The sequence below is a fragment of the Dromiciops gliroides genome, chromosome 5, assembly GCF_019393635.1.
Source record: "Dromiciops gliroides isolate mDroGli1 chromosome 5, mDroGli1.pri, whole genome shotgun sequence".
Taxonomy (NCBI): Eukaryota; Metazoa; Chordata; class Mammalia; order Microbiotheria; family Microbiotheriidae; genus Dromiciops; species Dromiciops gliroides.
Genome location: NC_057865.1, coordinates 105,283,163 through 105,311,019, shown reverse-complemented (window position 1 = coordinate 105,311,019; position 27,857 = coordinate 105,283,163). Strand labels below are relative to the sequence as shown.

The 27,857-nt window shown below is 37.2% G+C and overlaps 1 protein-coding gene across 2 annotated transcripts in view; it reads right to left on the bottom strand.

The window, feature by feature from the left end:
* KDM7A (lysine demethylase 7A) overlaps positions 1-27,857 on the bottom strand; it is a 93,861-nt gene that overhangs the window by 29,554 nt on the left and 36,450 nt on the right. For both annotated transcript variants that reach the window (XM_043965113.1, XM_043965114.1), the window contains exons 4-11: positions 22,485-22,645; positions 21,025-21,166; positions 20,556-20,742; positions 16,609-16,771; positions 9,379-9,466; positions 8,506-8,612; positions 6,047-6,138; positions 1,060-1,149 (exon numbers count right to left, since the gene is read on the bottom strand). In XM_043965113.1, the coding sequence (XP_043821048.1) occupies positions 1,060-1,149; positions 6,047-6,138; positions 8,506-8,612; positions 9,379-9,466; positions 16,609-16,771; positions 20,556-20,742; positions 21,025-21,166; positions 22,485-22,645 (1,030 nt within the window). The remainder of the gene's footprint in view (positions 1-1,059; positions 1,150-6,046; positions 6,139-8,505; positions 8,613-9,378; positions 9,467-16,608; positions 16,772-20,555; positions 20,743-21,024; positions 21,167-22,484; positions 22,646-27,857) is intronic.

Here is a 27,857-nt window from a genome sequence, read left to right as displayed (position 1 = left end):
TATATGCCAGTGAAACACCAGTCCAATTATCCCTGGGGATGTCAGCTATTACTGGCTACTAGCTCACAGCCAGACTACTGTCTGGCTTCTCTGCTATTAATTGTACCCCTATCATTCTCCTCTTTCAACATAGGCTATAGGAAGAGTACAGCCTGGAGAGCCCCCCTTTCTCACTGCTGCCTCTCAGGAACCTTGTTTTTTTTTCTTCCAAGTTCTGCTCAGATGCCATGTCTTCTCTGAAGCCTTCCCTGATCCTTCCAGTTATTAGCTCTCTCTCTCTAAATTACTCTATATTTATTCATGTACATACTGAATCCTCCCAATAAACTGTAAATTCCTTGAGAAAAAGGATTTTGCTCTTGCCTTTGTCTTACATCACTTAATGCAGTGTCTCACACATAGAAGGTTCTTAATAAATATGTATGAATTGAACTGTTTTAGTTATGTGACTCTACTCCTAACCCTGAAGTAGTTGCCAAAAAAATTATTTAATCAAATTAAAACTAACCATTTGGTTCTATTCTACCAAGGATACTCTCTAATTGCATTTCCCTACTTCGCATTTCTACTTCAATATCCAACATTCTATAAAATCTTGTCCTGCTAAATTCTGATTAAGATTTATTTCTCCAAACTGCTTTGCTTACTAACTCCATTCCCTCAGTTACATTTGGGCTACCTCTCTAATTACCAATCATTTATTTGTTAATCTCTTAGGAGCTATAAGCAGTTACCCAGAAAAACTATTGAAGGCTCTCTGATTTTAGGCCTATTTTCAAAACTGTATTAAATATGCCCTTTTTCTCCTTCTTTGAATATACCCAAAGGCATGCTTCCTGGTGAGTCCAATTAAAACACAATTTCATTACAGTGTCCCCAAATTATTCTAAAACTTTCTGAAATTAAAAAATCAAATCAGCATTTCAAAAGGTCTAACATACACAGTATTTTCTAAAGCATGTGATAAGTTTTCCAAAGTTTATTTTAGAATATTATAATTATCTGCTTCAAAAAAGCAAAACTTTAAATATTCATTTAGGTAACTGTTTCTACTCTTACCTCTATTGAACGAATTACTTTAGAAAGTTCTTTAATGAGATGTCCCGGTCTAACGTTGTCTGGAATTTCAAAGGCATGTTCTGATACAAGCTGTATTTAGATAAACAAAGATAAAGAAACAAAAAATAAATGTTAACATTTATTAAAAGTACCCAGGTAAATTAAATATCCAACATACTCACTTTCTGCATTCTATAAGTTTCATATGCACATCTAAATAAATAGTAAAATGTGATGTAGGGGCAGCTAGGTGGTGCAGTGGATCAAGCACCGGCCCTGGATTCAGGAGGACCTGAGTTCAAATCTGACTTCAGACACTTAACACTTAACTAGCTGTGTGACCTTGGACAAGTTACTTAACCCCAATTGCCTCACACAAAAAAAAAAAATTGATGTAAAAAGCAATAAATTTGGAGTAAAGAGGCCTGGGCTCAAATCCTGTTTCTTACAGGATTTCTTGCTGTGATCATGGGCAAGGTAATTTTACTTCTACAAGTATCAAATTTCTTCTGCAAATGGTGATGTTAAAACACTCATACTATCTGCCTCATAGGATCACTGTAAGCAAAGTGATATGTAAATATTAAAGCAATATCATTATTAATTTTATCCTAAGTATTGATAACTTACTCATGTTCTAAGTTTTATATTTACTTCCTCTAACACTTACTGGTGCCATGACCAGGAGCAAATCAGTTTAACTAAGCAAGTACTAAAGTTACTTTTTGAACTTCAGTTTCTTCAAATGTAAAATAGGTATCATAGTACCCATAGGATGTATCTCCCTGGGCTGATCAGAAGATCAAAAGAGAAGATACAGGTAAGCCTTAAAGTCTTCAAAGACCATATGAATAGACACTGGATTTTCTTAGTAATGCTGGCCTCAGGGTCCATGCAACTGATGAAATCAATCCAGTAACTAGATACTCTTTTGTTTCCTTAAGCAGCTCAAATTCTCTGAGATGGAATCAAAGATAAACTCTTCTTTTACTGAATTATATACTGAAGTTAAAGAAATTCTTACAGTATGGCTCTATTGTTGCATTTAAAAACAAAACCCTACTTGACCAAAATCATTTGTTTAAAATGTTGCCTACTACTACTACAGCTAACCAATGAAGACATTAATAAGCTTAACTTTTATTTCAATTCACACAGTTTCTGGATATTTACTGAAATAACTCTAGTTTTTCAATAGTAGTTCTAATATGAATAATGGAGGAGACTTGTTTTTTTCCCCTTCCTCAATAAAAAACAAGTTATGAAAAAAAATCTCACCAGAAAAAAAGTCTGTGAGTTATGACATCAGATTATTATCTAATAAGAGCCTATATACAGTAGGCACTTAATAAATTCTTACTGTCTCAACTATAAAACTGTGAATCTAACCTGCATATGAGAGAAAGAAAAATACAGGGCTTGAAGTCAGGAAGATCTGGCTTCAAAGCTAGACTCCAATCTTAAGAATGGTGTGACCATGGGCATGTCATTTGATTTCTCTGAGCTAGTTTCCTAATGAATAAAAAGGAGGTAATAATACCCGTAGTGTATACCTTTCTAGGCTGTTAGGAGGGTTAAATGAAATAATGTGTGTAAAACACTTTGAAGACTATCAAGTGCACATTCAAATATCCACCTCTAAATATTAATTCCCTCAAAAAAAAATTCAACTCTTCAAACAAGAGAAAATAATTTCCTCTCATCTTTTTGCCTGAAGCATTTCTCTGAAAACTAACATCCTAAAAAGTAGCTAAACATTGAATGTCATATAAAAAAAATTCACTTTGAACAGAATTTATGACACTTAATGTTGATACAATTTATATCCTATTTAATAGTATATAAATAAAATATTCTGTGACACGAAATCTCATTTTGTTAACGTACTGCTATTTAACTTTTCTTTATAATACAGTTTTAGATCTGGTACAGCTAGGCCACCTTCCTTTTCTTTTTTTTTTCCTTAATTCCCTCAATATTCTTGACCTTTTGTTTTTCCATATTAATTATATTATTTTTTTTTCTAGCTCCATAAAATCATTTTTGGTAGTTTGATTGGTATGGCACTGAATAAGTAAATTAATTCAGGCAGAATTGTCATTTTTATTATATTAGTTCAGCCTACCCATGAACAATTGATATTTTTCCATTTGTTTGGATATGATTTTATTTGTGTGAACAGTGTTTTGTAATTGTGCTATTTAACTTTCCAAGTGTTCATGACACTCTGCCTGGGTTCTTCCTCTATTACTTGGTGTTGGTATCCAGTGAAATCACAGGCCCTGCTCACTCACTCACTCACTGTACCTCACTAGTCACCTCTTATTTCTTCAGTACCACTTGTTATACCTCTCTTCACATGCAGTTCTTTGGTAACATTCTGTAGCCTATTCATGCCCACCATATCTGTATCTATTACTCTCTAGGTGAAAAGTAACTCAAATTCTTTGGAGACTGTGATATTCACAGGATCACTGACTTACTGCTAAAAATGATCTGAGGTTAGAAGCCGTCTAAGTCAGCTCCATTTTATAGATGAAGAACTCGAGCCCAAAAAGGCTAAGTGGCTTGCCCATGGCCATAAGGTCATTTCAGGAAGGAGAATGCACTGGAGAGTTCAGGAAAGGCTTCATATGAGTGAAGCCAGTGATGCTAAGAGACCAACAGGAAGAGGGAGTGTACTCGGGTGTAAGGAACAGCCTGTGCCACAGTTTGCCAAACTCCAAATCACCGGATATTAAATCAGTATGACTCCTGCATCAATAAATTTTTTCCCATAAAAAATAGAAGTCAGCAAGAGTGATACTAACATGATGAATCTGTTCCAACTGCTAAAGAATGAAGCACAGCAATTACTTCACAACTATCCCCCCAGGCACTCCTTCTCTGAAAGCAGCCATCTAATCAAGCCCATCACTGCTGGATTGCTATTCACCCTGTGACACAGCCGACCAAGACTCCGCTTTGGCCGCCACTCTCTGAGGTGGTGTCTTGCTTTTTCTATCTGTACCTCAATGCCTGTTATTAGCATAGCACCATTCACATAGTAAGCATGTAGTCAGTCTTTTTCATCTAGTCACATCTTCTCAGGAAGTCAGCCAGTCTGATACTCTGTTGCATCTGGCACAGTATTTACTACCGAGGCTTCTATGTATTCTAACAGGATCACCAATTTAAGAAACAGAAGGGATCTTAGAAGTCATTTAGTCCAATCCCTTCCTTTTAGACAGGAAGAAGCTTAAGGAAAATGAGGTCAGAGAGGTGAAATCACTTGCCCAGGTCACACAAATAAGAGGGCCAGAATCTGAAGCCAGAGTCTTTGGCTCCTGATGCTGCTATCTCCTATTGCTATATACTATCCTCTCTACCTTCAATACTATGTTCCCTTACCTTGTCAAAGCTCCATCAAATTCCTCATCTGCTCTCCTTCCCAGTGCTATGAAAGTCATACAGCCCATGAAATGGGTCACCTATTAACATATGTACTTTGATCTCAGTTGGGCTCTCACTGCTGTACAGACAGCCTTTAACCCTCCCTTGATTGAACCTTGTCACACTTTTCCAGAGATTAATTCAAATCTTCTTTCCTCAAACCCCCTATGCTATCCCTTCACTCCACCCTCTCAGCCAAAAACTTTGTCTCCAAATTTATTGAGAAAATAGAGGCAATCTTTTTTCTGCTCTCTATCTTCACACCTCAAAATTCCTCTAAAACGGTCCAGGATCCTCTACTATTTTGTTCCAGGGTCTGAACAAAAGGTCACCCTCCTCTCTGCCAAGGTCAACCCCTCTACACACTAATATTCTCTCTTCCTCCTCTATTAATTTGCTCCTTTCATGCTGCCTACAAACATTAATGTAAGTTCCATGAAGCTAAAGACCATTTTTCCATTTTATCTTTATACCCCTAGTATCTAACAGGGTGTTGTATACATAGTAGGTATTTAACAAAAGTTTACTGAATTAAAACATGGTACAGACAGTTCTCATTTTACATAAATTCACATTAAACAAATATTACTGTATGTAAAGAATTCCAAAAGAAATCAGCATTCAAAAAAAAAATCCTTATATTAACTTTACCATAAATACTGTGCTCCCTCAATCCTGCTCCTGCCTATCCTGCCCTACTAAAGCAAGAATTGTCTGTACTCAATAAACACGCTGATCAATTGCTCACTGGTAGAGGATCCCTCAAAGGATAACCCGCTAATCACCCGACCCCACGCCTCAATGTATTTCTGAAGAACCAGTCTTTGATAAGTGGAAAGCTGGAAATTTCAATTCAAGGGGTCACAGATTATACAAGTATTTATTTGTCCTTATGTGCCATAAAACCTCACTTTAGTGACAATTGTAGCAAACTCTGTGCTCTATCTCTGCTACTAGAGCTCCTACCAGGAGTTTAACATCCCTTTACTCAATGTCCAAAGTATATATGAATGGGATAGAGCACCAGTCCTGGAGTCAGGAGTACCTGAGTTCAAAACCGGCCTCAGACACTTAACACTTACTAGCTGTGTGACCTTGGGCAAGTCACTTAACCCCAATTGCCTCACAAAACAAAAACAAAGTATATATGAATTATTTTTTTCCCCATTATGATTCTCCCCCTTGTAGGTCTTCAAGACAGAGCTCGGCTGTTATAATGGGGATTCTTTTCATGTATAGGTTGTACAAAGGGTAAATGAGGTTCCCCCAATCCTCAAATTCAGTGATTCTGTGAATACAGGTTGATTTCAGATGTAGATCTAGGACATGCCTTAAATTCCTTAAATAAAAGCACAAATTAGGAGATATGTGTATACATATAGATAGATAGACAGATAGGTATGATAAACCATGAAATGTTTATCAATAAAGCCAAATTTTTCTCCTCCTGGTTGTCCACCCAGGTTTTTGTTCAAGATTCACACCTAAAGTGAACACCTTAATCAATTTAGCTGATGAAAAATAATCATTAGAACTACAAAAAAAAGTGGCTTACTTCTTTTTTCATCCATAATTTTAAAGCAGTATGCAATGCCTTGACTCCCTGCACTAGGTAATTTGGGGGCTGGAAACCGTCTTCTCTCAATTCTGGAAAACAAAAAGAATAAAGGCAGCCATTTAGGCACTTTATAGGACATAACAGTAAAAGTGATTTAGAACCAATCTAGCAGTTAAAAGGAATGTTGAGTTGGTGTTTTTTTAACCAAAAAACAATAAACAAAGGACACAGACAACACTTGGAAGAGAACTACATAATAGCTATAGTAGTGATCTAAGTAGTGCTATACCATAAGAAATGACAGATATGGAGAATTCAGAGAAACAAGGGGGCACTTGTATAGAGGGATGCAGAACAAAGAGAGGAGAACTAAGAAAACAATACACACATACATGCATATATACATACACATATACATACATACATACATACATACACACACACACACACACACACACATATATATATATATATATATATATATATATATATCACCATCTGAAAAGATCCCACACATTCACTCTTCTGGGTCATTCTATTCTCCATGTCTGGAATGCCCCTCTCCTCAAATCTACAATCTTTTCTGAAATCTTATCTTTCAATGCCCACTTTAAATGCCACCTCTTTCTCTAAAATCCCATGGAACTCTTGAGGGTACATACTTTATTTTGTGGTAAACTCATTTTCTCTTTTTTTTTTGACATACATAAACAAACATGAACACTTCTATGCACAATTACATATACAAGGAACAGAAAAAGTATTGCCTAGTAAACATGAGCTTAAGTACCTAATAAGTCTAATAATTTAGTACCAATACTGTCTCTATTCATTTGTCTTGTTTTACTCTCAGCACAGTGCTTGATAACATAACGAGTTTTTAACATGTTAAATTAATTTTATGTAATTAGAAATATTTAGGTATTTTTAAATGACTATAAAAAAATAGGGGTATCAACTAGCTGAGCTGTCAAGGGCTGAGTGAAGAAGCAGAATTAGAATGTAAGGCAACCCAAGGCTATAGCAAAACCAGCCTGACCTCCAATGTGAAATTTAAAGGCTACAAAGAAACTTTTACAAGTTGATTTTAAAATTGGGTCCCATGTATACACAACTTAGTGTCTGTGAAAACAAGGCTTGAAAAAACTGGGTCTTTTCTTATGACTTTGGTGGAATCATATAGCAAAGGTCAATGCAACATGACTAGAAGAAGCTAAAGATACAATCTCACTAGGTACCTGCTAAACACACTGATTACACCGAGAAGTCAAAGGTCTAAGTTTTCTAACTTCTGGAACTAATGCTACTATATGAGTCTTGGATTGTCTTTATCAAGTCACCGCTAGTCAGCCCTATCAATGGGCTCCTCACCACATTTGTGTTACTGCCCAGGAAACAGCCTGATGAACTCCCCAACTTTGCCCAAAGTATATCCACAAAGAAAGGGGGAAAATAATGTGTGGTCAGATGAGTTTTATAATCTTATAGCATGTATGATATCCTGAAAGTAATGTTCTTTTTTATTCCTGTTATATGATGATGGAAAGAAAAGGCATTGAAATATTTAGCTTGTCTCGTCTTCTTTCAGTAAGCTTATCTCTGTTCTTCTATGGGAAATATAGTTTCTAGCATTACAATATATTCATTAACATCATTTAAAGAGAAATTAATTTTACTACTTGACTGATGAAATTAGACAATATGCTATAAACTTTAATATTACATTGGCAGAAATGAAATAATAAAGAGAAAATAACTAGAATTAAACCAATAAGAATTAAATTTTACCAGTTCAACAGTTGTTCATAGATGATAAAACAAACCATGAAATGGTCAGCTTTCAATATTCCACAATTTTTTAAAAAATGGTTTCTGGTTGTCAGGAAATCAGTTAACTTTTTGTTTTACACTAACTTTTAAAAAAATAACCTTGATATAAGTTTTGGGGAGATACAACTCAAAAGGCTGGCTTTTGAGAAGTTCTGTTTGCCATGAGATAACATTTAGCAAGTTAGGTTCACAAAGAAATAATTACCTGGAAGAGGATCTCCAAATCCAGGGGAAAAAAAAAAAAAAAGAACTGCTGAGTATAGATGCTAAATGAACCATACTATTTCTTTTATTTTTGATGCTGTTGTTTTTTTTTTTTATTTTGAGGTTTTCCATCATTGCTCTGATTTTTTTCTCTTATAACATGACTAATGCAGAAATAGGATTAATGTTATTATGTGTGTGTGTATATATATATATATATATATACATACATATAACTATATATATATATAACCTATATCAGATTACCTGCTGTCTAGGGGAGGGGGGAAGGAGGGGAGGGAGGGAGAAAAATCTGAAATTGTAAAGCTTGTATAAACAAAGGTTGAGAACTATCTTTACATGTAACGGAAAAAAAATAAAATACTTTATTAATTTTTAAAAAAACAAAAAGAAATAATTACCTTTCAAAGTTTCCAGAAGATTTTTGGCTACAAACCAACATATGGCTTCAAAGAAAGGGAATTTGAAGAGATCAGGTGTTTTTAGCCTTTTCTCCATCTCATAACACCTAAATGAATAATATTTAAGGAAGTATAATTATTTAGTTATAGTTAATAGTAAAACTAGATATATTTACCCAACTGATACAATGTTAAGAAAAATAAAATAGGCAGGCCATGAGGTACAAGACAAAGTACTGTACAGTCAAACCTTAACAAGACCAAATTTGGACAACGCTGAACTGTGATCTTATCCAGCTAATGGGCTTGTCAAGTTTGATTGCTGCACTTGTAAGGAAAAAGGTGGACTTCATAAAACTAGGATACAAACCCAATGTGTGATCTTTTAACAGATGGAATTTTATCAGGATTCCACTGTAATAAATAAAAACAATATGTTTAGAAAACAGCTCCACATGCTGGGCAACAACTAAAATAGGTGTTCAGGCAACAATCCTGACTTTGGGTTGCTCTTTTTAGCACCATGTTGCACACTTGAGTCTGGCCAACCTTTAAATCGTCTTGCTCATTTAATAACTGCCAAAACAAAACACGTAAATGGTTTAGAGGTATTTAAATTTGGGCAGATCTTAATTTTTTCAGCTCTTGATAATAATTTCTTCTTGAAGAACTGAAATACACTGAGATCTGCTCCAGACAAAATTGTTAAATTAATTTTTAAAAGCCTAAAAAAATCCCTATTTAGTTCCCAGATCCTGTTCTCCAGTGATCCCAGTTTAACATATGCTGGATAGTTATCTTTTTTAAAAGCTTGAAAAATGTCCTACTAGAGAAAGGAAAAAATATAGACCTTTAAATATTGAGAAGACCAACCTGAGCTGCATGCCAATATTAAGGTTGTGCAGAAAGTTCCCTCCAAAAGCCATACAGTCCTGAGATGTGAGCACAGCATGAATCCACCCTGAAATGACAAGAGATATCAATATGAAGCAAAATAGGTGTGAGATCAACCAGAGAAACAGGTAACTATAAGTAGTTAATGGATAAGAATCCCCTTACATAATATACCACTAACAGTCTGTTATGTGTAAAATGTAAATGATCTACTTAACAATAAATAATTATGAAAAAGGTCCAAATACAAGAGAAGGGATTTTATTTTTTCAATATAAAGTATTGTAGATTAAAAGACTATGCTTGGAGTCAAGTAAAATATCTTGTGAAGTGAGGAAAGTAAAGCTGGTTATAATAATTTCAGGCACTACTAGAGTGGCAATTCTAGGACCTCAAGACAGCCCTGAAATGTTTAAGTGCCCTAGGCAGGGGAAGAAGCAGCTCCACCCAGGATTTGGTTCCACAAGGAGGAACACTGCACCTACAGGTATTCTTCTATACCTGGAAAAGTTCAGGAAAAGCTGAAATTATATAATAAAGTGAATCTAATTTTTTATAGCAATAATAACATAATAGGGAAATGGTTGATATTCAATTTTTAATATAAACCATTATAAACAACATAGAAGACATAGTTTTATAGTCAATCCCAAAGAGATCAAAGACAGAGGGGAAATTTGCATGTATACAAAAGTAGTAATAGCAGCATTTTTGTGGTAGCAAGGAACAAGAAACAAAAAGGATGCTAATCAATTGGGGAATGGCTGGACAAATTGTGGCATATGAGTAGAAAGAGAGCTGGACTTGGAGTCAGGAAAATGTGAGTTCAAATTCTACCACAGATACTGAGTAGCTGTGTGGTCCTGGGCAATCACTTAACTTCTGTGAACCTCAGTTTCCTCCTCTGCAACGTCTAAGGTCTCTTCTAGCTCACAATCAATGATCCTCAATATGTCCAAAACTGAGCTTATTTTCTTTTCCCCAAAAACTTTCCCATCTTCCAAACTTCCTCATTTCCACTGAAGAGCATCACCATCTCCCAGGGTCCATAACCTAAGCATCATTCTCAGCTTCTCCCTCAGCTGTCAAACCTTTCTGTGTCTACTTCTACAACACCCCTTCCATCTGAACCATTAATTCCATTCATACATCTATCAACTTTCACCTAAATAACAGCAAGAGCATCCTCACTGGTCTCCAACCTCAAGTCTCTCATCACTCCAAGATATTCTACAAACTGAGAGCAAATAGCTTTTCCTCAGTGAAGATCTAACCACATCATTCATCTACTCAATAAATTCCAATGGCTTTCTACTGTCTCTAGGATAAAATACAAATATTCCTTTGTTCAGCTTTTAAAGCCCTTTACAATCTGGCCCCTATCTACCTTTCCAGCCTCACTGAACATTACATCCTTCTTCTCTATTACGTGACTCAGTCAAAATGGTCTCTTCTCTGTCCCTCAGGACACAGGACACAGGACATATGACCTTATTTCTGCCTCACAGAATCCCAATCTTTCTTTAAGATAAAGAACAAGTACCATTTTCTGCAAGAAGCTTTTCCTGATTCCCCAACCACTAATGCTCCCCCTTTCTAAACAATGTTGTATTTGAGTATTCTGTATGTATTGATATTGACTCACTTCATATTTATGCCAGCTATATGAGCTTCTCTCTCCCACTATAATGAAAGCTCCTTGGGAGGAGGGATTGTTTCACTCTTCAAACTTGTATCCCCAGGGCCTAGACAGGACCTTACATAAAGTAGTAGTTAATACTTGTTGACTGATTGAAGAATTCAAGAAACTTAGGATGACTTGTATGAACTGATGCAGAGTGACAGAAGAAGCCTCAAAAGGACAATTTACACAATGACCACAATAGTGTAAAGGAAAACAACCACCAAGGACATTAGACCTCTGATCCATGAAAGAACCGATCCTGACTCCTCACAGGGCTGTTAATAATGAAGTACACAATATACCTCCCTTCTTTTGCCATAGAAGTTCTACATAAAGCAGTGCCAGAAGGATAAAATAATTTAAAACTCATGATTTTTTAACTGTCAGATTTGATAGCCTTTTCTCAATCTCTTTCTAGACCAGAGATTCTTAACCTAGAGCCTAGAGACCCCAAGGAGTTCATGGATAATTTTAAGGGGGTCTGTGAACTTGGATGTGAAAAAAATGACCTTATTTTCACTAACCTAACTGAAATTTAGCATTTCTTTCAATTATGAAGGAACAAACATGATTCTGAGAAGGGATCCACAGGCTTCACCAGATTGCCAAAGGGCTCATGATACAGAAAAAGGTGAAGAAACTCTGCTCTAAACCATTCTGCATTATTTGATTCTCTTGATTACCCAAATGGATATTATTTCCCTGTTGAGTTTTCATAACATTCCTCTCTCTTATATGACCATTCCTCAGTCTTCTTTGCTACATCAACTGACAACTGCCAGTCTACCCCAAAGCTTCACTATGTGCCCTGTTCTCTTTTCTCTTTACACTATCTTATTTGTTGATCTCGTCAACTTCCATTGGTTCAATTATTATCTCTATGAAGATGACATCCAAAGCTATATATTCTAGCCTTGGTCTGTCTTCTGAGTTCTAGTCCTAACCATCACCAATTACCTCTCAGACATTTCCAACTAGACATCTTATAAGCACCTCAAATTCAGCATGGCTAAAAAAAACCTTACTGTCTTTCCCCAAAAATGAACTTATACACTCTTATGAACTTCCCTATTATGGCTGAGGGCACCAACCACAAACCTTCAAGTTACCCAGGTTTGCAAATTTGATGTCACTCACCTATTTAATCAGTTTCCAAATAGTAACATTTCTCTCTCCACAACATCTCTTATCAGTCCCCTTTCTCTCCATTCACAAAACTACCACTCTCATTCAGGCCCTCATCATCTCTCACCTGATCTATTACAGCAGACTCTTATTTGATAACCCTGCCTAAAATCTTTCCCCACTCCAAATGAACCTCTTACAACCAACAAACTGATTTCCCTAAAGTGCAGGTCTCACCATGTCAATCACCAAGTGATGAACTCCAGTGATTCCTTATAACCTGAAGATCAAATATAAACTCCTCTAGCATCTGAACTCTTCATTATCTGGCCCCTCGCTATTTTCAATTTTTTTACACAACACTCTCCTCCACAAATCCCACAATTCTACCAGACTTGGCTAATTACACTGCTGCACATACAACGCTCCATCTCCCATCTCCCTACCTGTCCCCCGTGCCTGGAACATAACACGATTTCACTTCTAGTACTTAGCACAGTGCTCAACATAGTGCCTGCCACATAGCAGATGCTTAATAAATATTGATTGGCTGATTCTAGCCCTTAAAATTCTTGGTTTCCTTCAAGATTCAACTCAAACACCACCTTCTCCATGAAGCATTTCCTGACCCTATGAATTACTAGTGCTTTCTATCCACAAACTATATTCTGTATACACTTAAATAGATACACATTGTTTCCCCCTTTAGAGTGTAAGCTCTTTCACAAAAGATCAAATGGTAAGTTTAATGGTATTCTCCTGGAAGAATGGGAGATGAGAGCCATTTGTGTTGGGATGGAAAGAATGTTTGCTACTTGGGTCAATTCATTTTTATGTAGTAATGATAATGATAATGACAATGGCTATATTATATAGGACTTATTACTTGCCAGGCCCTGTTCACCTTGTGTTTTATTATATGCCTTTTGCTTTGGAGAAAAAAAAGGGAATTAAGAAAGTCAGCTTCTTGAAGACAGGGACTGTGTCACTTCTGCCTTTGTATCCTCAAAATTTAGCACAGTGCTTAGCACATAGGAGGTACTTAATTCTGATTGGCTGATTAAATATTATAGTCCTGAATATGCTTATCTATTATAATTTGTCCAGCGCTAAAATAACTGATACTAAGACCAATAGTTATGTTGAAGTATATTAGAATCTACGCTCTATGATTCAAAATCATGATGTGCTACCTAAAAACCTAATGCTACATTTGAGGAATATGACCTCCTGAAAAAGGATTTAATAGTCCCAATGTACCCTAAAAGCTGACCAAAATATACCAAGGTTGTGTACTAGTCTTACACCCCAGATTTTTACAAGGCATACTGACAAGTTGGAAGGTGCACAAAGGAAAATAAATTATAACTATATCATACTGAAGGAACTGAGGATGCTCAGCATGGATATGAGAAGACTTTGGGGAAAGGGAGCACAAGTTAACTGACTAGCCACAAATACATAGACAGAGTCACAAACATATGAATATAACATTTAAAGAGTAACATTACACTCTTCAGATCCTGGTCACATTTGGTTGTGGAGTTCAATGTTCCTATACCACAATTCAGAGAAAAGAGAAAAAATAAACACAGATACTTATAGGCATTAGCCAGTGCACTGACTCTGTGAAGAAAATGATCTTCATGACCTTCCTGTTACTACTGGAGGAAACATTATTGTATATTCTAATTTTTTTCATAGTATTTTCATAGTATTTAATAGTATTCTAATATTTTTCATAGTATTTCATAGTATTTTTTCATAGTATTTTTCATAGTATTTTTTCATAGTATTTTTCATAGTATTTTTTCATAGTATTTTTTTATAGTATTTGCAAATAAATCTCAACATAGTTATACACTGAATATTATAACATTATAATGATATGGTTCTGATAAGTCATCCTTCTAGAAGGGAACCAGGTAGAACTAGTAATTCAATCAGGAAAAGCATGGCTGAGTTTGACAATTAGCCCTTGGACCAGACAAAAATAAATAAAATAAATAGCTTTAAGGAATCAAGTCATATGCTCTAAAGGTTACTAATAAGGCTAGACCTGGAGTCTCTGACCATACTGGTTTCCTGGTCCCATAAGGGCATAAAAAAAAGACCTACCCATAAGGAGTTAGTGCCCTTCAGACCTGATGGATATCTGAAGATCATGAGAATAATTTTTTTCTTGCTGACCAGACATGTTTCTATATGGAGACTGGGGGGAGTGGACAGTTATCAGGTGCCTATCCAAGCTAAAAGTCAGAGTATCTTTTTTTGTGAATATCCTTTCTATGTTACGGCTAAGCAAACCTCTTTTTGTTAGCTTGAGTGACCAAGTGCTTCATTTCATTGCAACATTAAACCCCAGCCAGGTCTAGTATGTGCCAAAGCCAGTCTACAGCTAGATGAGTTGCCTCTGCTCTATACATTTTTGCTCTGTAATTTGTCATTTCTGTGCATCTATATTGTCATATTTTTATATTACTTTACTTATAAAGTTCCTTCCCAAAAACATCAGCTTTGGCTGATGAAGGGGAAAGGGGTATGTCCACACTTACAGCAAGAAAGCCAAAAGCAACAGAGTGCTGCTAGAGGATTGGTATAACTGTGGCAGTAACTATTCCCCTAGTTCCCATTCAATTTCAGTTCTATTTATATATCAGGCTACTTCCCTTGTTACAACATGTTACAACTTGCCCAAGGTCCCAAAGCTAAACATTTACCAAATGCCCACTACATACATGGCCCTAGGGTAGGCCTGTGGACACCAAGATAATTTCTACATAGATCCTGCTCTCAAGAAACTTAAGAGCTTGATGAGATAAAAGAAATATACCAAACAGCTATGATCCAAGAGAGGACGACATAAATGCCAGGAGGAGGTCCAGGCTATGGGCTATGGACAAAGGAGTACAGAAAGAAGTTAAAGGAGCGGAGAGTTCCTTTTAGGTGGGATGACAGCGCAGATAGGCAAAGACTTAAAGTGTGTAGGAGAGGGTTTTATTCAAGGAATTGGCCACTGGTCCAAGACTGTTTAGGTTGAAAACAAGACCAGAATAGCTTACAACTAGGAGCTGAGGCTTGTTAAAGAGGTAAATATTGAGAAATGACTGAATTTTAGAGCTAGCAGGCACCTTAGAGGTCATTTAGTCCAGTGCTCATGTGTGTTAGGTATGGAAAACTGAGGTTCAGTGAGAACTGCACAACGTGAGTTAGAAAAGAAGTCAGAAACCACATAATTCAACTCCTCAGTGAGGAAATCAATGCTCATAATAGAAGTGACTTGCCTAAGGACACGCAGTTAATAAGCAGTGGAACTAAGCCGAGGACCCCAGTCTTCTGACTCCTTCCCACTACACCCAGCTCTCTCTCTAATATACCAAGGTGTGACTTGTCCAAAGGTACACGTCTAGTTGGTAGGAGTAAATATTAGAAATGATGTCTGCTTATTCCCAGTCCAATGTTCTTTCTAGGACAAAACTAGTTGTCACCTATGATCACTGACAGCTTTCTGCCTAGGATCCTCCTTTACAGATGCTCCCTTGGCAGTTGCTCTTAACAAAGTCCTCCAAGCCTATCTGTGCTCTACCTGGATTAAGACCTGAGTTATCTTCAAGTCGGACTTTAGGCCCCAAATACTGAAGCCAAATTTACAAAAATCTTCAACGATCTGGGATGGGTCACATGCTTCCTTTGCCACAATATCCTTCTTCTCCCCCAAATCCCCACCTCTTCATCCCCTAAAAGATCTCTGTACCAGTGATGACCATTGTCCACATTCCATCTGAGCCTGAACCAGGAACACAGCAGAGATGACCAAGAAGAGGTGGAGAGTCAGGTTTGGTCTATATTCATCTCTTCTAAATGCTTACTGTTCAAGGCATCCAATGCCCCTTCTCTAAAAAGAAGGTGGGCAGAGACACAAAAGCTATAGTTATATATTGCTTTGTGTTCCATAACTGCAAAGAGCTACCACAAACAAGAAGACAGTGATACTCAGAGTTGCCATCCTACCCAGACAACTCTAGAATCAGAACCACACAACGCACCAACGCCACAACCCAAACTCACCCACCTGACACCTGCTCCTAACTCTACAGGGAAGGCCAATGACCAATCCCATGTCCAACTCAGGGTCTTGGTACCTGGTATAATGTGAATTTTATAGCCCCAAGTTTTTCTCTGCAGGGATAGGACCAGTCAGAGTTTGGGGATGACAAGACATGGTATTGAAACACAGCACCAAAATTAGTGTGCATTATATGTGGAGCCCTCGGCAGGGTACCAGAGGCAAACTCCTGGCTGAGACCATAAGAGCTAAGTTACTCACATCATTACAAAAAGTGAAAGACTCTTAGCTTGAATAACTGTAAATCAACTGTGATGGGGTAAAAACAACTTACCTGTTGGAACAAATAGGGTATGGCCCTGCTTCACAACACACTTGTAGCATTTATCCACTTTTTCACCAAAGTACACTTCACTTTGGGTGACAGATGAACTCCAGGATTCATAAAGCGCTAAATTTTCATCTGTTGGCTTTATCAAATAAAAAATCTTTTCACCCTATGAAGAGAAAATAGGATTCCTTATGAAAATAAAAAACCCACAACCTAATAAGTTGGCCTAAATTAATCCAAGTTTTTAGTAGGGAAAACAAAGTTAGATATTCTAATCTTCTCTTGTTAAGCATAGAAAAACATATTTCAAATGCTCAATCAATAGCTGCTAACCTATATGAGGTTCTTCAAAGCTACCGCAACTATTCTCAACTAGATACAACAAGAGGCAAAACCAAGACTGAGCCTCTGATCCAAGAATATCATCAATAAGTGTAGTTTTCCAGGATTTCCACAAGCAGCAGCCCTAACCACTGTCAGTGAATCTGAAGCTGACCTCAAATTCAACTACAACCCTACTGTATAGAATATATCATACATGAGGTATCCATTTATATGACTGCAGCTGCCACTAAGTCTCTACCATTCCTAACAGATGTCACTGACTTAGAGACAACGAGCTTTTGGTTTCTGTGAGCAGACTCAAGCAATAGGTCAAAAACAGGATACTACAGAACACTTAAGAGGATTCAGGAGAAAAAAAAATTTAATGGGGAATGGCTCCAAGTTTGCAATTGAGTCAATTTGCCAGAAGAAAAAAAAAAAGAGCTATTCTAATGGGAAAATATGCTCTATCCACTGAATGACATGGTCTGACCATGCTCTGGGCAATGAGGTAATGTTCAACATTATACCCAACAACAAATAGAGAATGGGGAAAAAAAAGAGTCGGCAGTTTTGATTTGGGAAGAGTAGGGTAAAAAAGACAAGTACATAGGGTATTAAAATTCTGGAATGCAAAGGATTTAAGTGGAGGTCACCAGATTGGGAATCAAGAATCCTAGGTTCTAGGGTCTAGGTCCATTAAATGTGGCAAAGGGCAAAGTACTTAACCTATCTTCCCTATTATCTCATTGATAAAATAAAGTTACACCAATCAATGCAGTCCTTTCTAGGTCTTTGAGGTGCATTTCAGATGAGTAACAAAACAAGAGAATCACAGAACCTCAGTTAGAAGGATTCATACCTGAATGACAATCTCCTCTACAATATCCTGCCTCTCACCAAAGGGGTCATCTAGTCTTTGTTTCAAGACCCATAGTGAGGATGATTCTACTACTTTGCAAGGCAGCTCATTCAATTAAGTTTTTCCTAACTCTATTTCAGGAAAATCCCAGGAATATTTTACTTCTCCTCCCTCCTCCCACAGACTCCTGGCCAACTGATGCCCCAACCAGAGACCACATCTCTCCTCTTCAAACACTCAAAACACACACACACACACACACCAAAGGGCTGGGCACATATTTCAGAGGTATTCAAAGACTTCTTTCCCAAGTGCCATTAAATCATCAATGACTACTCTTTTTTTTTTTTTTTGGTGGGGCAATTGGGGTTAAGTGACTTGCCCAGGGTCACACAGCTAGTAAGTGTCAAGTGTGTGAGGCCGGATTTGAACTCAGGACCTCCTAAACCCAGGGCCAGTTCTCTATCCACTGTGCCACTTAGCTGTCCCGACTACTCTTTTGGAATGGCCATTCCCTCAGTTCCAAATTCACCTAAATAAACTATTATCTGCCTCTCGTTTATCCATCTTGTCTACAAGGAAAGACTTTGTAAATGCTCTGCAAAATCTAGCTTTTGCAAGTCTAAGAACCTTGCTAACTTTTTTTTTTTTTTAATGAGATCCCTCTGGCAAAATCTTCTAACTGGTTTACTTGCTTCAAATGTACCCCTACTCTAATCTACCCTACCACGGATTTTCCTAAAGTACAGGTCTGACGATATTATTTCTTATTACTTCTAGGTTCAAATCTAAAGTCATCTGGTTGGCTTTTTTTTTTTTTGGCGGGGCAATGAGGGTTAATAAGTGTCGTGTCTGAGGCCAAATCTGAACTCAGGTCCTCCTGAATCCAGGGCCAGTGCTTTATCCACTGTACCACCCAGCTGCCCCCATCTAGTTGGCATTTAAAGCTCTTCACAGCTTGACCTTTTCCTATTTTTCAAGAGTTCTACATTACTTTCCTCTCCATGCACTCTAAAGTCCAGCCATTCTGGCCTACATGGTGTTCCTCACAAAGAACATCCATTTCATCTCCGCACCTTTCCAACAGCTCTCCCTAGTGCCTAGAATGTGCTCCCTCCTTACCTCTGGCTTCTGGAATACCTGGCTTCCTTCAAGGCCCAAATCAAATACCACAATCTGCAGGAGGTTTTTTCCCAGTCCCCACAGCTACTAACTTTCCCTTTTAAAGATACTTTGCAAGGGGGCAGCTAGGTGGTGAAATGAATAGAGCACTGGCCCTGGAGTCAGGAGTACCTGAGTTCAAATCCGGCCTCAGACACTTAACACTTATTAGCTGTGTAACCCTGGGCAAGTCACTTAACCCCAACTGCCTCAACCCCCAACCCAAAAAAAAACTAAAGCTACTTTCCATCTACTCTATATCATTTTTGTGTGTTGTCTCCTCCATTAAAATGTAGGCTCCTTGTGAGCAGGGACTGATTTTGCTTTTTCTTTGTATTCCTGGAACATACTAAGTGCTTGCTGATTGATTAATAACCTGTTCATAATGAAATGATACTGGCTCTTTGTAATCACCACTATATCTTCTTCTTCTTCATTATTATTATTATTATTATTATTATTATTATTATTGGGGGGGGGAGACAGGGCAATGAGGGTTAAGTGACTTGCCCAGGGTCACACAGCTAGTAAAGTGTCAAGTGTCTGAGGCTAGATTTGAACTCAGGTCCTCCTGAATCCAAGGCCAGTGCTTTATCTACTGCACCACCTAGCTGCCCTCACTATATCTTCTTAACATTCATTTCCCATCCCTTTTATATTACATTCTATAATTTTTAAAAAACTCTTAAAAAAAACCCCAACCCTTTCCTCTCTGGTCCTATAACTAAGAAACTAAGACTGAAAGCCCCCATCTAGCATAACATATAACCAGGAAAAGATAGTCTCCATGAGCTTTCAAATATCACTGATAGAGAATCGGTCATTACATCTGACGGTATTTTAAGGGGTTTTAGGTCACCTGGACCTGGCGTCAAAGTCCCTCAAAACTTTAATAATGAATGCTAGCGGGGCAGCTAGATGGCGCAGTAGATAGAGCACTGGCCCTCGAGTCAGGAAGACCTGAGTTCAAATCCGGCATCAGACACTTAACACTTACTAGCTGTGTGACACTGGGTAAGTCACTTAACCCCAATTGCCTCACTAAAAAATAAAAAAAAAAATTTAATTAAAAGAAAAAAAGAATGAATACGAGAGCTTACTACTTTAATCTGAGTAAACTAGAAAGCTAGGTCATTTGAGGGAAATGAGATGTAAAAAGAAACTGAAAAAAAGTAGAAAGTGTGAAACACCTGCTAGGGAGAATATGATAAGGAATGAATCAGAAAATAATAAAAGTAGGGGATAGTTAAGTTTAGATGACATGAACTCTTTAGTGTAGTCCATCCACAACGGGATACATCCCTGTTCCACCTAAGATGGAAAAAATGTAACCTGAAAAAAAGGGAAAAGAAGACACATAGGAAAGAACTGCTTTTTAAGGAAAGATGAGATGCTGAAATTTCTATTCCATCTGTTGGTTTATTTCCTATTTTTTCTTCTCAGTCTCAGCAAATGAAAAATAATTTATGTGGTGTTATTAAATTATTCTATTAAGTAAAGAGGAGACATACTGTTAAAGAGGACTAAAATAGCAAATTCTACTACATACAAATGTTTGCAATGTCAATGAACAACATCAAGAGTACATGCCACCCATTCTCACCCAGAGAACATGGTACCAGACTGAAGTGCCACCAAAGTCAATGTGAAAGTCTGTATAACTGTCTTGAACTCCCATTAAACAATATTTCTGAACAAATGGCTTAGGGAAGACTGAGTCGTCTGGCCAGTAATTTTCAACCCAAGAAAGTTTTCGGGCTATATCAGGAACTTCCACCAATTCTGACATCCTTTAAAAAAGAACAAAAAAATTGAAAATTCATCAACAATAACATCCCTACCCTATAAACAACTCTAAATAATTTGACCTCAAATATAACTAGATATAATTATAATAAGACTTTAAAAGGAAATACTTCAAAAATTCTCATATTGCTATAAAGCAAATCTTATAATATCACCATCTTAAAATGTTTGAAGACTAAGTATTCTTATTACTATATTCAATTTACCATTAAATTACATTTCAACCCATTACCAACCACTAAACCAAACTGTCTAAAACTACTCACTTTGTGTCTGAAAATTCAAGGCTGATCACATTTAACACCTTTGGACGGTTAGGATTCATGAAGTATTTAACATAGTTGTGAAGCTTCATTTTACTGTCTGCCTGCCTTGCCACATCAATGACATCTATTACTTTGTCACCACCTATGGAGAGAAATTATAGTCTAATTAGCATCTAAGGAAAGAATTACCAAAAAATGCTTAAAATACCTTTTAAAAACCTAAATTAATTTGTGATGAGCACTAAGTCAACTATGAAACTTAGTAGCACCAACAAGGATATTTTCTAGGTTTTGATTTTTTAAGTCAAACTAAATACTTTATTGATATTCATTAATGTTATATATAAAACTACTTTCATGTATTGTAAGATATTCCATACTGCTTGTGCTTTTGAGCTAAAAATTCCAAATCTGAAAAGCAATACACACACACACACACACACACACACACACACACACACACACACGCGCGCACACACACACACACGCATGCACACATGCACAAGAGAGGGGAAAACTGTTAGGATTTGTTTACAAAGACTGGTCAAAATAGTGTTGTGTAATAAAAAGATCAATGGATTTGGAGTCAGAGAACCTTGGTTTGAATCCTGGCTGTGACACTAGGTCACCTAAGTTCTCTGGGTTTCAGGTTCCCCATCTGCACAATGGAAGGGTTGGATTGTATGACCCTTAAGGTCCTTTCCAACTCTAGATCTATGACCTAACATTGAGTTTTTTCATCAATAAAATGAAATTGTATTAGATGGCTTCTAAAGGCTTTTTCTAGGTAAGTTCTATGATTCTAAGTTCTAGAGAGAGATCTGCCTAGGTCCCCTAGTTAATGCACTAAGATTGTACTAAGACTTTTAGAAGATGCTATATATACACGTAGCATGTGATCCTGCTGAATCATTCAAACTGAGTGCACATATGACTTTTTAAAATGTTGATAGTGTCTTTTCTTTAACAAGATCCTTAAAGAAAAGGTAACTGGATTATAAAAGGAAGTTCCTCCTCCCACTGAGAGAGGTAACTGGATTACAATAGATACTAAAATATATTATGCATTTCACAACTTCATTGGAAAACCGGGTTTGTTAAAGAGACAGAATAAGGTAGGGCTTTAGAAAGACTGACAAGAAAATCCACAAAAGACCTATTTCTTCTGCCTCAATTCTGGCCTCCACTACACAAGTATTTTATTAGGTACATATTATGGACCAGGAATTATCTATGTACATGAAAATGTACATATACATACACATACATATACCCACATAAATGTATATGTGTGCGTATATATGTATATATGTGTGTGTATATCCCAATGACCTAAATAACTGTAACTTTAATAAACCTATTTCATGTAAAAATGATCTATTCCAAATATTAGGACAATAAATTTTACTTATGCCACATCTTCCCCTGGGTATTTTAAAATTTCAGTGTAAAGTTCATACCTACATAACGTTCCACATCCATAACAGAAAAAGTTGGTGGAGGGAGCCTGAGTCCTAGGTCATCTATTTTGGGAACCATAATTGGCACATCAAATCCATGTTTCTCCAGGTATCTCTGTGTCAGCTGGCTACCATTCATCTTTACAATGATTTCATCAGCACTAAAAAAAAAAAAGTTAACAAGAGATGATTCATTTAAAATTAAAATAAATTCTAAAGATATTCTAATGTTTACATCTGAGGTTCCCTCTTCCTCCCTCCTCCACCAAGGTTCCAAATTCTCTTCCAACCCTATTTAGCCAGATTTTGACATTCCATTCCCTTTATTATCTTTCCGCAAAGCCCCCACCACCTACAGTCTTACTGCACTGATAATTATCCAGAGGGGCCAACATTTCATCTGGGAATTTGGGAACTTGTACTGCAGAAGGAAGGGATAAGAAAAGGAGGTATGGTTGTGATGAAAATAAGCCCCCCAACTGGCCAAGTGGGGAATGTGGCCCATCTTCCCACTCTTCAAATGGAAATCACATACTACATGGTGTCAGACCAGAGCCCCCATTTCGGAGACCACTTTGTTAGAGGAATGAAAATGATAAGAACTCATAGGATAATGGCCAAATAGCAAGAACTGTAGTTATATGACCCAGAAAATACAGTAGCAGACATGGTATATATAAGATATTGACACAAATTTGTTATTCTAATAAATAAGAGCCCTATTTGAATGTTAACATGCTCTTCTGTAACCTTTAAGTAAATGTACCAAGTCATGAGAATGGTGCATTATTTATATTAACATAATAAGATTTAGTATGCTTAATTTTTCTATGCTGAACTCAAACATCAAAAAAGAACATAAATATATACAAAGCAAAATACAAAAAAGACTTTATATAAATAAGTCTCCATTTCATGTTTCCTTTTTTAAGTATATAGATTTCAATTTTTAAAATTATATTTTTTTAAATTAAAATTTTTTTAATTTTAAAGGTCTCAACAATTTATTGAGCTCCTCCAAAATAGAAAAAAGTCCAATGAGGATCAGTGAAAGCCGCAGGTCGCCAATCTCTTGAAGCTGGGGAGGCTTTGGCCCCAGAGCCATTGTATACCATACAGAAAAGGCATCAAGTTCCCACAGGGTCCCCAAATTCCAGCTGAAGGGTAAAGGGAGTTGGGCAGTACGGTGGAGGTTTCCCTCCTGCTCTACCTACTACTCCTTGAGTCAGGGGAGCCACCCCCCCACCCCAGACCCCAGCCAATCATCGGACTATCTGGCCCTTCCCCTTGCCCTATCAATAGGTTCCAGCACTCAGATCCAGCCTCTCTGTGAAGAGGTGGATAGTATATTTCATGATCAGTCCTCTCGAATCATGGATGGTGATGTACTGATCAGTTCTTACAACTTTCAAAGTCGTTTGTTAAAGCTGTTACTGTATAAATTGTTCTTCTGGTTCTTCCATTTATCTCATCCTTTACCACTTTAAAGATCTTTAGGGGGTATACACATAGTAGTGGCATAAACTGCACCAAAAGGTATGTACTGTTTTGTCACTTTTTGTGCAAAATTACAAACTGCTTTTCAGAATGGTTTTGTATCCATTCACAGCCCCATCAATAGTACATAAATATCTTCCTGTATCCTCTCCAACATCTATCATTTTCCTTTTGGGGGGGCAGTGAGATGGGGTCATCTTTACTAATCAATCTAGTAAGTATGAAGTAGAACCTCAGAACTGGTTTAATTTGCATTTCTCTAGTAGTGATTTAGAGCATTTTTTAAATATGACTAGAGATAGCTTGGATTTCTTCCCTTGTGAATTGTCTGTTCACAGTTTTTGACCATTTATCAGCTGGGGAATGACTCTTATTCTTATTATTTGTTTTTGTGTTTGTTTTTTAGTGAGGCAATTGGGGTTAAGTGACTTGCCCAGAGTCACACAGCTAGTAAGTGTTAAGTGTCTGAGGCCGGATTTGAACTCCTGACTCCAGGGCTGGTGCTCTATCCACTGTACCACCTACCTGCCCCGACTCTTATTCTTATAAATCTCTTCTTTTTAAAAATTCTTATAAATTTGAAACAGTTCCTTATATATCTTAGAAATGCGACCTTTATTGGAGATACTTGACACAAAGATTTTCGCCTATTACCTGTTTTCCTTTTAATATTAATTTTATTGGATTTGTTTGTGCAAAACCTTTTTTGTATTTTATGTAACAAAAATTATCATTTTATCATCTATAATCCTCTTTATCCCTTGTTTGGTCATGAAATTTTCTTCTATCCATACCTCTGACAGAGAATTTTTTTCTGTATTTCTCTAATTTGTTTATGATGTGACCATTTATATTTAGGCCACCTATCTATTAGGAGTTTATCTTGGTACAAAGCATGAAGTCTAAATCTAATTTCTTTCATACTGCTCTGCAAGTTTCCCAACAGTTTTTGTCAAATAGTGTAATCATCTATATGATACGGGAACTAGGGATTCAAGAAAGGGCAGTGTAGAGTGGAACTGGTTCACCAAGGAGTCAAAATGGGAAGAAGAGGAGAAAAAGTGTCTAGATGGCCTGGGAAAGAACAGAAGGGGTCAAAGGATCAGAGGTCATGGTGTAGATGATGAGTAGGGCTACATAAGGAAAAATAAAGGGAGAGATGAAAAGCCAGTAGATTATGGAGAGACAAGGGGATTTCAGAATTCTTAAACATGGTACATTTGTGGGTGATGGCAAGATCAAGGGCATGACTGTCTTTGTGTGTGGCTGAAATGAAGGAAAGTATCTCATGGGAGGTAAGTAGGTTATGGAACTGAGTAGTTAGGGTATCTGAGGGGGAATCAATATGCATGCGGAGTCCACTAGTATAAGGGCAAGAGTTGAGCAGGAGAGAAAAAGTGTAAGCCTCAAACTCACTGAGGAAGGAAGGAGAATGATCTAGGGGTCTGTAGACGACAGCTAGAAGGATTCTGATTGGGTAGTATGAACCCCAAAGGAAGAGAGGTTACTGAGTGATGGAGGAAAGGCGAGTACGTGGAAGTGGCAGCGGGGAACAAGAAGTGTTCTAATTCTCCTGCCTCAATCAATGCACAGAGGACAATGAATAAAGGTGCAACCTGTACTGGAAAGGGTAGCCAGGGAGACTGTGTCATCAAGGCAAAGTCAGGTTTCAATAAAAGCTAGTGAGAAAAAAAGTTTAAAATGAAGGGGAGTTTGCTGTCTATTGGAAGAAGCATTCCAGAAGTACAATCAAAGGGTTAGGTGAAGTGTGTTGAAATTTTGGGGTGGGATGATTAAGGGGGATAGAAATAAGGGATCTGTAGGGGTAAGGAATGAGGTCTGGATGATGATCTACAAGAGTCACTGAGATGTGGTGGATATAACCAGGTATAAGAATGTTGAGTGGAAGGCCCCACTTTTGTACCCTCAAAAGACAAGCAGAGGCCTGAAATCAAAGGGAGAGTTGTTCTTTTTTGCACAGACGGTTCTCTGCATCCCAGGTGGGAGATCAGTATGACAGCAGGAGGTAGTAGATGTCTTGTACTGGTACAGATGAAGTGGTTATTTGGGGGCATAAGGAAAATGCCCAGCCTGGTCCCTAGCAGCCTTTCCTCAGAGACACACTGCACTGGGCAGGAGATGGAAGGCTCAGGTCCGGTCTGTCTTCTCACCTGAGTATGCACAAATTTAAGATTCTGAAAGGGCACCTGTTGGTTTCTCCTCCCCCTATTACAATGTTAGCATTGCAAACTAGTGCAGTGAACAAACTGCTGCACCTGAAGTCTGGGAGATCAGAGTAGGAATTCTGCCTCAGATACTTACTAGCGGTGTGGCCCTGGGCAAGTCACATAGCCTTTCTCAGCATGAGTTGCCTTATCTGTAAAATGAGAATAATAGCACCTACTTCCGAAGATTGTTGTGAGGATAAAATTATATAATATATGGAAAGCACTCTGCAAAGAGTTATAGAAATCTTAGCTATTATTACTATCATCATTATACAGTCCCAATTGCTCACGTGAATTTATCTTTCTAGGATTTTCTATACATTTGTGTTTGTCTTTAATGTTCCTGCTCACTTTAGTTTTTTCATCAGAAATATTTTAAAGAACCCTATTCAATTAAAGGTCTGCTTTTTTCCTCTGTAAAATTATGTTTAGCTTTCCTGGGCAAGTTATTCCTGGTTATAAGCTTCTATCTTTTGCCTTTTGGTGTATAGTATTTCAAGAGTTCCTCTCCTATTGGTAGAAGCTGCCAGGTCTTGTATAGTCCAGACTGTGGTTCCTTGATAAATGAATTGCTTCTTTATAGATGCTTGCAATATTTTTTCTTTGAAGTGAAAGTTCTGGATTGACTTAGACATTCCAAGAACTTTACTCTCTGGAGTTTATTCCTAGAAACAATTGGTGGGTTTTTTTCTATCTTTATTTTGACCTCTGGTTCTAATAGATTTTGGTAGTTTTTATTTGTGATTTCTTTAAATAGGGTGTTAATAACTCAACAAGAATTCATTAAGTGCTTACTATGTGCAGGCACTATGTTAAGTGCTGGGGATACAAAGAAAGTAAAAAAACTAGTTCAAAGGGGTTTTTTGGTTTATTTTTGAATCACAGTTTTCATGGAGTACAGTGATTCCTAAATTATCTCTCCACCCTATTTTCCAGGTCAATTATTTTTTATAGCATCTTACTTAAATTTCCTTCTATTTTTTCAAACTTTAAGTTTTGTTCTAGTATTTCCTGCTGTCCCATGAAGTCACTGATTTGTTATTTAATCTCCTTTTCATTCTTTCTTTGTGTTTCATGTCTTGATTTGTTTCTTCTAGGTATTCATGTAATCCTTGTAGAAGATCATCTTTCCCCCTTTGAGTTACTCTTTCTTTGAGGGAGATCTACAGATCTGCAATACTTTTTATGCTAGTTGGTTTTTTTTTAATTAATTCAGAGGAATGAATGTGGAGACATTTAATAAATAAATGTTTAAAATAAATGTGGAGACATTTAGTTCCTGAATTAGGGCCCTGAACCAGGGCCAGGCTCCATACACTGCTTAGTCTCACCCTTAAAGTCCCATGAGTTCTGTGAGAAAATAATGGGATTTGCCAATGCCCAAAGGCCCCACCTGGAGATTGATTTGGATTGACTGAATTAAGTGAGAGTGATTAAATCATACCTGCCTGGCCCTCAAGAGTACTCAGACACTCCCCCCCTACACACACAGAGAGGAAATAAACTTAAGACCACCTTCTTCAAGTCATGTGGATTTGAATCAATGGACTTGAATGCTACCAGCCAATGAGCTTGGAGCGGTGTGTGGGGACCCCAGGGAGCTTCCACTCTGACAGACACAGGATCTTCCTCTTTGTTGCTGGAAACT